Consider the following 13821-nt stretch of genomic DNA (forward strand, 5'->3'; position numbering starts at 1 on the left):
TATGGGTATGTCAACTCATTGCTCACTGATTAGATTATGTTTAAGATACATAGAATCCCTATGCATCTTAATTATGTTTAAGGCTCGAACATAGGATAGCTGGTATTTCCCATTCCCAGTATTGGGTATATTGTCACGGAAATATTGGTCATTTGTTTTCCAATATTCTTGAATTTTCTATTGTTCTGATGGAGTAATCAGCTTGAAATTCTTATTTTATATTCTACTCTGTTATCTGTGATATGAACATCCAAAATCTCAAATCCGTAAGTCCTGTGGTCTATTATTAGTATTCTGTGGTGGTCATGAAGATATGGGCCGATTTTTTATATTTTTCTTCTATTCTATTCTATTTAAGTTCTATTCAAGCGATTAACATGAAATTTTATACGAGTGCTTACACATACAGACGGACAGAATCGAATTTAAGGACAGATTCGTAATAAGTAAATCAAACCTTATTGTTTGAGACCGTCTCAAAATTTGGACATTGTGACGTTCGGGAATGAGCGCTCAAAAATATATTTTTTAAATTACACATTCTTCAGTTGAAAATATTTTATTCATAATTTGATAGCAATAAAAACGACTGCCCTTCATTCAAAAATAACAATTATCAATGGCGCATAATATTTATTTTTTTATAAATAAACAATTTAAAAATCAATATCTGTCGAAGTGTTGAATTTCCTTTTGAATTCGCAAGTTCCTTTCTGAAATTTGAAAACTGTCTTCTTTGCTGCTAAATTTTCCGGTATGTTGCCATTGAAATTTTGTAGTTCATGCATGCTAATGATCTAGTTTGTGTCTTCTTAGGACAATAGGATATACTAATAAATAGTTCTGTAACTGCCATTCCAAAAAAAAAAGGTTACATATTTTGAATAAAGGCTGCTATCTGATGACGTCATAACATCATCTTCAGTGGCGCAAAAATTAAAAGGACATAATACCGTTTGTAACACGGTATCTCGCAGAAATATGTACATTGTCAAATATTGGAATTGTTAATATAACCTTACATATTTGTCATCAACTTATTTTCATCCAATTAATGTTCTTTTAAATGTATCTCTTATTTAAAAGGTTTTAAAACTAACAAAATATTCGAAATGAATGACGATGAATATGATTTTGATTTCACTGAAAAGTATGCTTACCTTAATGTTCATCTTATCACTTATTTTATATTCAATAACATTAGTTCTAGATTATCAGCCTTGTTTGGTAAAGATTCTGAAACAGGTAATTCTAGTTTGACTTATAAGGCACCAAAGCAACCAGGTACAGTTTCCTCAAGTACATCCAAAACATTTCACAAATACATCAAATTGTATGAAAAGTGAGTTCTGCGCTTAAACCTTCAAAAGGTGTATCTCACTTTTTTCATTTTTCAGTCATAGTGGAAAGCTTTATGGAAAATATATTATAGCTATATTAGCATTAGATTCAAACATTTCTGAAATGCTCATATATCAAACAAAAAAATTTATATTAATACGTCAACCTGTACTGGGAAATGCAGTATACACTTATATAAATGATAAAATTATCATTTTGAAAACAAAAGAACAGCAGTTCAGATTGGAATTTGAAAATGAAATGGATCATTTTGACTTCTCCACAGAATATGTCAAGAATGGTGGGATCATTGAATTATTTGAGGCACAAAATGGCATAAAAAAAAAATTATCAGAAATTGAATATCCTCAGGAATCTCAAGGATCATTTAATCAAGGGGTAAAGTCCAATAATGCTAAAAATGAAAAAAATTGTGTTTTGACCCGTTTTGAGAGAATGGGTTTGCCTCAGCTACTTCCTAATCAAATAGATCAAGAAGATATAAAAAATTATACTTCTGATGATGATACTACAAAAAATAAGAATGAATCAAAAGGAAATGAGAAATTTTATGTTTTAGAAGATACTTCTCCAAACATTTCGTTTACAAAAAATATTCACAAAAAAGATAACATTCCTTGTCCAACATTAAAAAATAATGTAGAAGAAACAGATTTACTAATATCCGTATTGAAAGATATCCAATCAAAAAACACACAATGGAATGAGGCAATATGCCTGTTAACTTCAAGATTAAAAGAATTAATCCCAAATGAAGTATATAATAGTAGCATGAAAGTAAAAAAACTTGAATCCAGAATAAAAAGTCTAGAATTGAAATCTGAGAATCTCCAAAATGAATTAAAAAATGTCGACAAGAAGAACATTGAAAATAAAGAAATGCATGAAATTTCTTGTCAGACAGATAGTTCTGAAAATATCCATGGGGAAACCATTCATCTTGAGCCAATTGTGATCCAAATTCTAGATATTTTTAAATCTCATTCTTTCAGTTCAGATGAGATAAGTAAATTAAAAAATTGGGTGTATAATACTGGAGGTGATCAAGGAATGTTAAAATTGCAGCCCTATTTTAATGCAATTGAAAAGAAAAATATAAGTGAAAATAATTTGATGAGAAATGAATTTGTGGGTGAATTGAAAGTAACAATGAATAATTTGTATCAAAATATTTGTGATTTACAAACTGATGATTTCAATGGCTTATTGGTTAAAGAAATCAAACAAGCCTCTTCAGATATCCTAAATATTTTTGATAATTTGTCACATAAAACTTCAGATTAAATAAAATGATTTCATTTAACCAGAAATATATTCCAAATGAATATGAAAATTTAAGAACAAAACCCAATTGTTAATAAAAATATATTTTTTAAATATAATACTCTAAAAGTTATATAAATATACCTAATGGAAGAATCATTTTTTGGGACTATTAAAATCTACAGAATATCTTTAAATTTCATAAATGAATATAATTCTTTTAATATTTATCTCATTTGCTTTCAAACATCAGCTTGTAAATTTTATTTCGATATTTTTCCATGACTTTCAATATTAACTTTTTTAAAGTTCTCCATGTCTTTCTAAAATACGGCTTTCTATATCCAGATGTATTTTTTCAACTTTTCTTGAGTGCTTTTTTATTTGGTCTCTTATAAAGGATTCTTCAGCTGGTTTACTTCCTAAAGCTGTTTTATGTGATTCAAATTTTTCCTCATTGATTGCATGTTCTACTTGTAGATGCCTAAGTTTCATCAGCCTATTTTCATAGTGTAATAATTCAATTCTCAAAGAATCTAATTCATCTGGTGAGAAATTAGACTCTATTGCAATTTTCCATAATCCTTGAACTTTAGGCTCAACAAAGTCTCTGCTACTAGGTCCTTTAGCAGTAAGGAGAGATAAATGGTCATAACCTTCTTTGATCACTTTATTTTGTTCCCGAATCAAATTCACTTTATGTAAATAATCTTTATTAGTTTTGTCATTTTCCTCGGCCCTATCAATCTCATTGAATCTATCCAACTTTTCGTCAATAGAATCTGAAAATTGTAATTATATACATATGTTTCAAAACTTTCAATATTATACTCACTCTCATGAGCTTTATCATCAGTATTATTTTTGACATCATGGAGTAGTGAATAGTACTGATCAACTTTATTTTGATGATGTAAAAATTCTTCTTTTAAGGTTTCTAATTCTTCGGGAGTAAATCCTGAATGCTCAGCTTTTTCCCACAATTTATTTAATTTTTTATCTCTGAATAAACTCTTGTTTATATATTTATCAGAAGCACTGTTCATTGCCCTATAACCTCTGTGTTCAGTTGGGTTATCTACAGAATCAATTTGATCCAATAGATTATAATTTGACATGATCTCTTTGAGTTTGTTTCTTAATTCATTTTCCTTCAACCCATCTTTATCCTTTCCTTGAACTTTTTGATGCTTATAAGTTATTTCTAATTTATCATGCAATTTTAGTTCATTGAATAATGAGCTGAGTTTAGTTTCAGACAATCTCTGCAAGAAAACAGTTAGGTAATATAGATTCCTTTGAGGAAAACTCAAAAACAATTGAATTGACTTACAACTACTGCTTTTGACCAAAGTAAGTTCAATTTAGACATCCTAAAGGGTTTATCTAAGTGTTGTAAATAGTGAGGTCTGAAATCCAAATTTTCTGGTGAATTTGCCTTCTCGGTATATTTATTAAGGGAAAATATTTCATCGATTGAAATAAAAAATATTAATATTTGAGGAATATTCATTTTGAACGTAAAATTAGGTTAATGTGCAGTTTATATTTCACTGGTCTAATTTTCTAATTATGATCACAGAATACTAAATATAAATTATGATTCCATCAACTGAATTTACGATTGACGTGACGTCATCTCCCCTCCCATCAAAGATATATTAGTGTTCTGTGATTGAAACTACTCAAATTTAATACCGACTTTCATCTTCGAATTATTAAATTTAATTTTGACTTTTATCTGAGAATAATAACAATTTAGAATTTATCTCGAAATTTCGTAAAATTGTATTTCAAATTATGAAAAAAAAATTCCATGTGGCCACTAATGACTAAATATATGTTTTTTTAGACACTTTAGTTTCGATGTAATTATATGGAGGTATCGGAAAGTCAGCACTATCGAATGCCCATGTTCTTAGAACATTAATAAGAGGAACGGAAATCGCCTTGTAACTGCATTTGTTTCGATTCTCATTCGTCTCTCCTTGTTTGACGGGACACTGTAGCAGTAGCGTAACATAATTTGATTTATTTCGAAATTATCAATTGATGCTCAAAAATGGTTCTATCTATATATGTTATATAGGTATTCTAAGCCTACGATGGTATTGAAGGTTTGGTCATAGTATAAAAATTCTTATACTATGTTACTTAAAAATGAAATATTAATTTCGAAAATAGAAATTAAAAGTTGATAATATATTTTACAAATGATTTGGCCAATGCCTAGAGAATAATTCATTCATTTCAACTCCATTGATTTGAAAACAATGTCTCTTTGATTTTCATCGTTTTCCTCTAGCTATAGTATGGAGTTAAGATGTCTAAAAACATTTTACATTTTTTAGACATCTTATATGGAGTCGTATTTTAAAATCAAAATCTGGCGAAAAATAAGATGAGATAAACTGACTATTGATGTCAAGAATAATTTAGCTTTTGAGAATATTTCTTCCAATTGTGGAGAAACGTCTAACTTGAGGTGCCATAAATTGAAAATCATAAATTATTCTTGACAGAAATAGCCAGTTTTTCATGTGTTTTTGGCAAGAAACGTTGAACTTTCAAATAAGGAATGTCCTTTCAGCTGCAGAATTTTTCTAGTAGTAATAGCTCCAGGCTTGGATCTGACAACCCTTTTTCTTTTAGAGAAGCAATCAATGTTGTCTTGAGTGTTTCAATTTTTTTTTTCTGTCTTCTTATTTTTTGGGTAAGGCATTTATTTCTTCTTATTAATAATTTTGCCTGTTCTGAAGGGTGTTCACAATCAGAAGTGACAGGATCTTCTGAGATATGCTGTTCTACTTCACTGTTGAATTTTTTTCTTCTTTTCTTTTTCAATGTTGGTTCTGAAGTGCGATCAGAATCAGAAGTGACGAGATCTTCTGAGGTCTGCTCTTCTACTTCACTGATGAATTTTTTTCTTCCTCTCTTTTTCAATGTTGGTTCTGAAGGGCGATCAGAATCAGAAGTGACTAGATCTTCTGAGGTCTGCTGTTCTACTTCACTCATCAGTTTTCTTCTTCCTCTCTCTTTCAATGTTAGTTCTGAAAGGCCATCAGAATCAGAAGTGACAGGATCTTCTGAGGTCTGCTGTTCTAATTCATTGATCAATTGTTGTCTTCCTGTCTTTTTTGATTTTAGTTCTGAAGGGCCAGCAGAATCATAAATGGCGGGATCTTTTGAGGTCTGCTGTTTTAATTCAAGACCAACTGAGGACTGTTTTTCAGAAGCTCTGGCTTTCTTTGGAGAAAACTTATAATGAGTAGAAAAGGCTGGAAAAAGTGATGGTACAGCAGTGATTTTCAGAAGTGGATACCCAGCTCCAGGCCGAATCTGGTAATCACTTTCTGTGAAATGAACACTGCAGATTCTGGAGTGAGCTTTTGGTTCCCAATTCTCCCTTTTCACAGCTGATATCCACTTATTCAACAATTCCGGATTTTTGAATGGAAATCTGAAATGAATGGTAAGTTATGAGATAGGTAAAAAAACCTCAATAATGAATCTCAATGCTAAATGAATCCTTGAGCGATTTGGACCGCGAATAACCACCAAAGACTTGTAGTCTGTGTAATCACACTCGAGAGCTGGGTTATACTTTTGGTTATTAATGAAATTACAAAAGTAAGGTCAAATTTGATCAAAATAATACTTGATTAATTGGAAATTAAATATTTCAAATAACACACAATTTTCTGTTGATGGTAAGTTTCAGTTTATTGAAAAGGAGCATTAATACAGATTGATGATGTTAAAATAAAAGTTGGTTGTATTTGTTTTAATTACAGCACCTTGACCTACATTAACCAAAATGGTGGACTATAACCACACTGTATTCAAGCGATTCAAGTTGGCAAGATAACCGAGGTTATTAGTGGTTATCCGCTTCAAAATCGATTTTAATAATATAGGTAATATTTCGATTTAGATAAATGTCTCCTGTCAAAATTTTTCGGTGGCGTAGATAAAGGGGTGTGATGATCCTTTTCTCATTGAAAATCTACGCCACTGTCTTTGTTTCTAAAAAGTTATTGCACTAAAATCCTAATGCAATAACTTTGATGAATTCTGTGTAATTAGAATGGTGTCAGTTGCTCTTAGGTTATGGTTTAAAAAATGAGGCAAGATACTATTTTTGAGATGATATTGAAGGTAAACTTACCTGAAGAAGTGAATATTGGAACCTTTTTTGTGATCATTCGAACACCCAAATGCACAACACGTAGTAACCATATTGAAGACAACAAGTATACCAAATAATTAAAGATAATTGTTTGAAAATCTATAAATCAGAACTCTGTAATTTAATTTCAAAATTCCCAATTCTTCCGTAAGAGCACACACCATACATAAAACTGTTTTGTTAAACCTACCGATAGTATGGGCAGTATGGCCATCACGGCAATTAAAAGCTTCACTTTCGTTTCGACAGTCCAGTTCTGCATCTATGGTTATATATCTATGTTCATATTATGGATAATATCTGTGGTTCACCAAATTCGAACTTTTATCTCCAATTTATCTTTAATTCTATATTCTATTATATATAATTATTATATTATATATATTAATATTCATATATTTATCATTCGGGTTTTTATCTCAGAATTTTTTCTTCACGTGACCGTTCAATGATTCGAATAATACGTATCCTGTGAGTTCACAGAAATAGTTCAAATGATATAAAATTAGAAAATTTGTAGTCTTTCAAATCATTATTTCATTGTTAAATGCCGACAGGAATATGCTCTATTAGTTGGACCTTAGAACATTAATATCTATATTCTAAGAGTGTGACAGTGTGCATAATTCGGAAATTGAGACATCTGGTGGTGACCTTCGTAAAGTATAGTCCATTCAGGAATTATTGACATGCCTTGGCTAAAAATAAAACACATTTTGATGTTATTTTCAAAATAATAAACACGGCTGGTGAATGATATAGGATTCAAACTTACTGGTATTAATCATGTTCCTTCTGTCTATCAATTAATACTAAAATCGTTCCAAAAACAATCTTATTCATGAAAATAAATCAGCTTCTTCAAGAGCACCCTACCAATTTGAACGACAATTTGTTTGTTTGGATTTTGAACACTGACAGGAGAACTAAAATGGCGGCGTGACATCATCACTAATAGAGCGTATAGGTAGTGTCGTAGAATAAAGAATAACAAAAATATTCTATGTTCTTAGGTTAGTGTGTTATTAATAATTATTAGTATTCTGTGTTACTGCACAGATTACTGTGTGTGTTAGTGTTAGTGTGTTAGCACAGAATAGAGAGGTATTAATCATAGACCTAATATAATAATAATATATTCTGTGGTGTTAGTACAGATTACTAGGTTAGTCTGTGCTGTTAGTCTGTGGTTACTGTTACCATTGTTACTAAGCTGTACTTACAAGCAAATTGTGTAAAGTTTTCATTGAAATGACGAACTCTGATGAAAGTAATCCGGAGAATTCTAAGGTAAAACGAAAAAGATCTGATTCTCCGAAATATGAAGAAAAACATAGGAAAAGACATCGACGTGATAGATCCCCATCACATAGAAGGTATTATGGAGAAGATCTTGACAAAAAAAAAAGAAATAGTGATCGCTATTGGAATAAGTATGCTAAAGATGATAAGCAGCCAGTTGTAGGCAAACGATATTATGATGTACAGGAAGAAAACAAAGAAGAAAACCCTCCGCAACCTCGAGAGCGAAAGAAAGTAGATATGCTCACATCTAAAACTGGTGGTGCTTACATACCTCCAGCAAAATTGAGAATGATGCAAGCGGAAATAACAGACAAAAACTCTACGGCTTACCAAAGAATAGCTTGGGAAGCTTTAAAAAAATCCATTCATGGTTATATAAATAAAGTAAATACTTCAAATATTGCAATAATAGCAAAAGAATTGTTGCATGAAAATATTGTTCGTGGTAGAGGTTTGCTATGCAAATCTATCATTCAAGCACAAGCAGCTTCTCCAACTTTTACTAATGTGTATGCTGCTTTAGTTGCTATCATCAATACGAAATTTCCTAATATTGGTGAATTACTATTGAAGAGATTAGTGCTACAGTTTAGGCGAGGATTCAAACAAAATAACAAGGCCATATGTATTTCATCAACAACTTTCATTGCTCATTTGACAAATCAGGGAATAGCTCATGAAATTTTATCTTTGGAAATATTAACCTTATTGGTTGAGACACCTACAGATGATTCAGTTGAAGTAGCTATATCATTCTTGAAAGAGTGTGGACAGAAATTAACTGAAGTATCAAGCAAAGGTAAACAATTTAAAATGTGTCTATTTTAGTTATCCTGTTTATTAATGTCATTTCTTTTAGGATTCCATTAAAAAAATTATTCAGTATTTGTACTTTGATCTCAACATTATTGTTACTTTTAATATCATTTCATTTTACAGGTATCAATGCAATTTTCGAAATGCTTAGGAATATTCTACATGAAGGACAATTGGAACGGAGGATTCAGTACATGATTGAAGTTATGTTTCAAATCAGAAAAGATGGCTTTAAAGATCATGTTGCTGTGACTGAGGATCTTGATTTAGTTGATGAGGAAGATCAATTCCCACATATCATTACTCTGGATGAAGTAAAGCAAGGAGAAGGGGAGGATATCTTGAGTGAGTATCCAACAGCTTAACAATATTTTTCATATGATTCAATATTAATAATAATAAATCGACTTTATTCAACAAATGTACCTACATACATTTGCCCTGAAAAGGCGAAGATTAGCTAAAGCTACTCTTAAACTCTTAACCCAACCTTATTGGAAATTTCTTTCAGATGTATTCCAATTGGATGATAAATATGAGGAAAATGAAGACAAATATAAATTATTAATGAAAGAGATATTAGATGACGACAGTGAAGAATCAGGATCTGGAACTGATGATGAAGATGATGACAATGATGAAGATGATAATGAAGATAATGATGATGAAAATAAAAAACAAGATGCTATTATTGATAATACAGATAGCAACTTGATTTCTTTAAGACGAACAATATATTTAACAATGCAGTCTAGTTTGGATTTTGAAGAATGTACACATAAATTACTAAAAATGCAGTTAAAACCTGGCCAAGAAATTGAATTGTGTCATATGATTTTGGGTAGGTACATTGTTTTGAATATTTATCATATTTAATTCCTTCTTGTTATAGTTCTCAATATACATATTTGAAAATTATATCACTTTTTGGGTTTAAGCAAAAATGTGTAAAAATACTGATGTGTCGATTGATAAGATTTTTAATAGACATTTTAGGCTTTCCCTCAACTTCAGGTTGGCCATATCTACCATTATATAATGATCATAATTCTATGCGAAAATTAATGCGAGTGCCATAGAAAACTATGTGGAAATTAACTGATATTTGGCCAAAGTGTTCTATATAAGATGCATCTTATAGCATATTCGACTGGCTATATTAAAGCCTGTAGTTTTAGAGCATTGAATATTTGTCATCACAGAACTTGTTGGTTAGTTTTTTAATCATAGTAGTTTCAGGAAAAAAAAAGAGTCGAGTTATATTGATTGAATAAATCAGATCCAAAAAACCCTAGGTCCTATTTATTATTTGAATCTATAAAAGATCTGTTTATTATACTTTAACAGGCTGCACCAGTGCGAATAGATTGGAATTTTTGTCGAACTATTTACATAAATTAGCTAAAATTAATTTGCACTGGAGCAGCCTGTTAAAGTATAATAAACAGATCTGGTGCAGCCAGTCGAATACGCTATTTTACATTAGAATAAAACCACTACAAAAGTGACAAGTCAGATTTTATACTTTTTACACAAGGTTTGGACACACCAGTATTTTTAGTCACTTTGGGTTAGGCGGTACTCCAATTTATTTTTCTTGAATTGGAATAATATCCCCGGTAATCTTGCAGAATCTACAAAAGGATTTGTGTACCTAAAATGTGCATGCCTCCATAATGTCATTTCACGATTTTTGTTGTCAGAGTTTATTTTTAAAATCCTCTGCTTTTTGCACTTCTTGCAAAGTCATTGTTAATCGTCCGATGCTATCCTCGAATTTTGGCTGCAGGTCATTGGTATATTGCTGGTTTCACAAATTTTGGAATTTTCAAGTAGTTTTTTTTTGCGCACAATTTTATGCCTTCAAAGAGAGTCGCAAGACAAAAACTATGTAGAGTCACGTTCTCTCCTCGAATTTCTTCGTCATTGAAGATTTGCCCTGGATCCACAATTATGGTTGAAATAAAATTATGTATTGTCCATTTCGAAGGATAAGATAAACCACAATTTCAGCATATAAACCATGATAACTGTAACGTTAAAATTCACTACATCAAAATCTTTTGTTGTAGCAGTTGTATGTAGATGCAATATATTAACAAAGACTAGTAATCTGTGATATTAAGGTAAGGTATCATTATCCTAAGCTCAACCTGTTTGATTGTAATAACGGTTTGTCAATGGCAGAAAATCAACTTTCTGTCTTAATTCTATGAGATTCTTCAAACACCTGATTAATTTTCCGAACTGGCAACCTATTTACGAATTCAACGTAAGACTTTGTGATCTCTCAAAGTCAATTGTAGATTCAGCAAAATTACCATATTCCCAGTTGAATATTTATGACAAGAAAAAATAATTAAGTTACTTGGAAACATTAAACCTTTCGGTGAAATTTACTTATATCTTTGTTCTAGATTGTTGTGCTGAACAGAGAACTTATGAGAAATTTTTCGGCTTAGTTGCCCAACGTTTCTGTCAAATTAACAAAGTGTATATAGAACCATTCCAACAAATATTTAAAGACACATATGCTACCACCCATAGACTGGATGCAAATAGATTGAGAAATGTTAGTAAATTCTTCGCTCATCTCTTATTTACTTATGCTATTGGATGGGAAGTTTTGGAAATTATTAAATTGAATGAGGAAGACACTAATAGCTCTAGTAGGATCTTCATAAAAATTTTGTTTCAAGAATTAGCAGAGTATATGGGACTTGGAAAGTTAAACAAACAATTAAAAGACGAGTAAGTTATTACTATTAATTTGTTATAAATTCAAATTATTTTCAATATTAACTCTAAAATTATTAGAACTATCATGTCTAAAAGAGTACTGCTAGTTGATGTAAGATTGAATCATTTCTATTCAAGAATTTTATGGAGAAGAAGAATGAAATGATTCTCCTTTCTTTCAGTATATGACTGCTTTGGCTTCTTGAGCAATATGGGGTGAATTCCTCCTTTTACAAATACTTTCAGCAGTCTGTCTGCTCACAAACCTTTTATATCTTATATTATACCCTCAATAGCAATAGTTGTAGCAACACCATATCATACTAAATATATTGATTTCAGCAAATTCTATCTCCATCTAGGAACTTTTTTATAGTGCCTAGTTCTTTGTGAGAGTCTATCCCTAGAATATTTGCTTCTGTGATAAAATATAGGAAATCCTGTAGGAACAATTGTTGAATTAAAATTTTGCTAATTTTGAGTAGTGAATTTAATTATTTTTTTTATATTTCAGAGATCTGCAGTCTTATTTTGCTGGTTTGTTTCCTAGAGATCACCCTAAAAATACGAGATTTTCTATCAACTTTTTCACTTCAATTGGTTTGGGTGGATTAACTGATGAACTGAGAGAATATTTAAAAACTGCCCCAAAAGTACCACAAATTGCTCTACCAGATATTCTAGAGAGTAGTAGTAGTAGTAGTGAAAGCAGTTCTTCTGAATCAGATAGTGAAAGCAGTAGTTCAAGTTCAGAAGAAGAAAAACGAGTGAAAGCTGATAAAAAGCAAAAAGGCAGAAAAGGTCGGAAAAAGAGTGAATCTGATTCTGATCATGAACATTATAGAAAAAGTAGAAATAAAAAAAATGAACAGAAAGTTTTTGTAAATAAAAAGGAAAAAGAAGTTGAGAGATTAAAAAGAACAAATAAGGTAGAGTTGAGTGACAGAAGAAGGAAAGAGCAGAGAAATATTTATGAAAAAGATAGAGATCATAAAAAGAGAGATGAAATAAGTAGAAAAGATAATGATAGAGAACACAGAGACCGATACAATAAGGGAAGGAAAAGCTGAAGAACCAAAAGTGAAAATAAGGTTTTTCTGAATATATAATAATTTATATACATATGAATATATATATTAATTCCTTGTGTATGAATTTTATTAAAAAATATTTTGTTCATAAAAGACTGTATTACTTATTAAATTTTTTGTATCATTTCATTGAAAGCATTGATAGTATAAGATTGATCATACAGAATATTAGTTTTTAAGTAAAGAATTCCGGAAATTATTTTTGATCATTCTGTATAATGAATCATATATTAGAATTCAAGGTCAAACCTGTTAAATTTTTTGAAAACTCAATTCTTTCAAAAACTATCAATAATTCGAAAAATATTTTGCCTTAAAGGACTCAATTTTACTCGGCGATCCTATTCACAAATCTATTCCGTTATTTCCATTCGAAATAACAAAATGACGTTACATTTCCAGTTTAAAAGTTTATTCATCCCTTTTCTAGATGGTTTTTACCACAGAATACTAAATATAAATAAATTTACCATATATCATAGCATAGTATAAGGAAAGGATAGTAAGACAGTGTAGTGCTCTTTTCGATTTTGTTGATGTTGAGCGCCATCTAGTTGTACTCACGTTTTACTCGAATTTTACTGTCAAAAAGTGGAGCCCTCTGAAAAAATCGGTGTTATTTTGAAGAACTAAAATATTTGAAATATAGTGGTCAGAAGATTTCTATATTTTGATATTTTTTCTGCTCTGTAATAAGCATTTACGCCAGTGGTGTGTATTTGTGATAACTTAATAATAACATAAAAATTGTTGGCAATGTCATGCGACCCCTTTTCAACCACGCCACTGAATGAATTATCATATTATTTCTGCGCCATCTATAGCTCATGATTCAGCGCTATCTATTATCGAGTTACTTATCCAACTACAGTAGCGACCCCTGGTGACTATTTCCTTGCCGTCAAACGGCGGTTGGCTTACTATTCTTTCCTTATACTCAAAGATTTGCTTATACTATGATCATAGTATAACGAAATGAAATGCGCGCAGTGTTGAATCCAGAGAATTCCTCCAGGTCAGTGGCGTATCCAGACGTGAGCCTTGAGTGGGGATAAA

At 30.8% G+C, this 13821-nt stretch overlaps 4 protein-coding genes and 1 long non-coding RNA gene across 6 annotated transcripts; 3 read left to right on the forward strand and 2 right to left on the reverse strand.

Annotated features, from left to right (window-relative positions):
• The first annotated feature begins 6 nt into the window (after positions 1-6).
• On the forward strand, positions 7-6780 carry LOC123674621. The gene is made up of 3 exons (XR_006746678.1): positions 7-266; positions 5773-6097; positions 6420-6780. It is a non-coding gene; the product is annotated as an uncharacterized LOC123674621 (long non-coding RNA).
• LOC123674618 lies at positions 607-2672 on the forward strand. 2 transcript variants are annotated; one of them, XM_045609555.1, is made up of 3 exons: positions 607-1150; positions 1211-1342; positions 1398-2672. In XM_045609555.1, exons 1-3 carry the CDS (start codon positions 1113-1115, stop codon positions 2644-2646), a joined length of 1419 nt encoding a protein of 472 aa, XP_045465511.1. In that variant the 5' UTR covers positions 607-1112; the 3' UTR covers positions 2647-2672. The 2 variants fall into 2 exon arrangements, with proteins under 2 accessions (XP_045465511.1, XP_045465509.1); XM_045609553.1 differs by having other exon boundaries at positions 610-1150; positions 1205-1342.
• Positions 2714-5775, reverse strand: LOC123674619 (alpha-2-macroglobulin receptor-associated protein). The gene is made up of 3 exons (XM_045609556.1): positions 3959-5775; positions 3461-3890; positions 2714-3407 (listed from the first exon to the last, which is right to left on the reverse strand). Exons 1-3 carry the CDS (start codon positions 4136-4138, stop codon positions 2929-2931), a joined length of 1089 nt encoding a protein of 362 aa, XP_045465512.1. The 5' UTR covers positions 4139-5775; the 3' UTR covers positions 2714-2928.
• LOC123674620 (peroxynitrite isomerase THAP4-like) lies at positions 4776-7763 on the reverse strand. Its single transcript, XM_045609557.1, has 4 exons — positions 7590-7763; positions 7005-7512; positions 6794-6913; positions 4776-6085 (listed from the first exon to the last, which is right to left on the reverse strand). The coding sequence occupies exons 3-4, from the start codon at positions 6862-6864 to the stop codon at positions 5212-5214; spliced, it is 945 nt and encodes a 314-aa protein (XP_045465513.1). The 5' UTR covers positions 6865-6913; positions 7005-7512; positions 7590-7763; the 3' UTR covers positions 4776-5211.
• Positions 7764-7955: 192 nt separating this feature from the next.
• Positions 7956-12858, forward strand: LOC123674622 (pre-mRNA-splicing factor CWC22 homolog). Its single transcript, XM_045609558.1, has 5 exons — positions 7956-8918; positions 9059-9280; positions 9447-9776; positions 11353-11686; positions 12189-12858. The coding sequence occupies exons 1-5, from the start codon at positions 8066-8068 to the stop codon at positions 12742-12744; spliced, it is 2295 nt and encodes a 764-aa protein (XP_045465514.1). The 5' UTR covers positions 7956-8065; the 3' UTR covers positions 12745-12858.
• Positions 12859-13821: the final 963 nt, after the last annotated feature.

Source organism: Harmonia axyridis, chromosome 3, assembly GCF_914767665.1.
Source record: "Harmonia axyridis chromosome 3, icHarAxyr1.1, whole genome shotgun sequence".
In the NCBI taxonomy this organism is placed as follows: domain Eukaryota; kingdom Metazoa; phylum Arthropoda; class Insecta; order Coleoptera; family Coccinellidae; genus Harmonia; species Harmonia axyridis.

Excerpts from the sequence above, each read along its gene's own strand:
- LOC123674618 (XM_045609553.1), top strand. The coding sequence starts at position 1,113 with ATGAATGACGATGAATATGATTTTGATTTCACTGAAAA. Across the intron at positions 1,151-1,204 it reads GATTTTGATTTCACTGAAAA|TTCTAGATTATCAGCCTTGT; the intron begins GTATGCTTACCT and ends CAATAACATTAG. Across the intron at positions 1,343-1,397 it reads TACATCAAATTGTATGAAAA|TCATAGTGGAAAGCTTTATG; the intron begins GTGAGTTCTGCG and ends TTCATTTTTCAG.
- LOC123674619 (XM_045609556.1), bottom strand. The coding sequence starts at position 4,138 with ATGAATATTCCTCAAATATTAATATTTTTTATTTCAATCGATGAAATA. Across the intron at positions 3,891-3,958 it reads TTTGGTCAAAAGCAGTAGTT|AGATTGTCTGAAACTAAACT; the intron begins GTAAGTCAATTC and ends GTTTTCTTGCAG. Across the intron at positions 3,408-3,460 it reads TGATGATAAAGCTCATGAGA|ATTCTATTGACGAAAAGTTG; the intron begins GTGAGTATAATA and ends TACAATTTTCAG.
- LOC123674620 (XM_045609557.1), bottom strand. The coding sequence starts at position 6,864 with ATGGTTACTACGTGTTGTGCATTTGGGTGTTCGAATGATCACAAAAAA. Across the intron at positions 6,086-6,793 it reads TCCAATATTCACTTCTTCAG|ATTTCCATTCAAAAATCCGG; the intron begins GTAAGTTTACCT and ends CATTCATTTCAG.
- LOC123674622 (XM_045609558.1), top strand. The coding sequence starts at position 8,066 with ATGACGAACTCTGATGAAAGTAATCCGGAGAATTCTAAGGTAAAACGA. Across the intron at positions 9,777-11,352 it reads ATTGTGTCATATGATTTTGG|ATTGTTGTGCTGAACAGAGA; the intron begins GTAGGTACATTG and ends TCTTTGTTCTAG. Across the intron at positions 11,687-12,188 it reads AACAAACAATTAAAAGACGA|AGATCTGCAGTCTTATTTTG; the intron begins GTAAGTTATTAC and ends TTTATATTTCAG.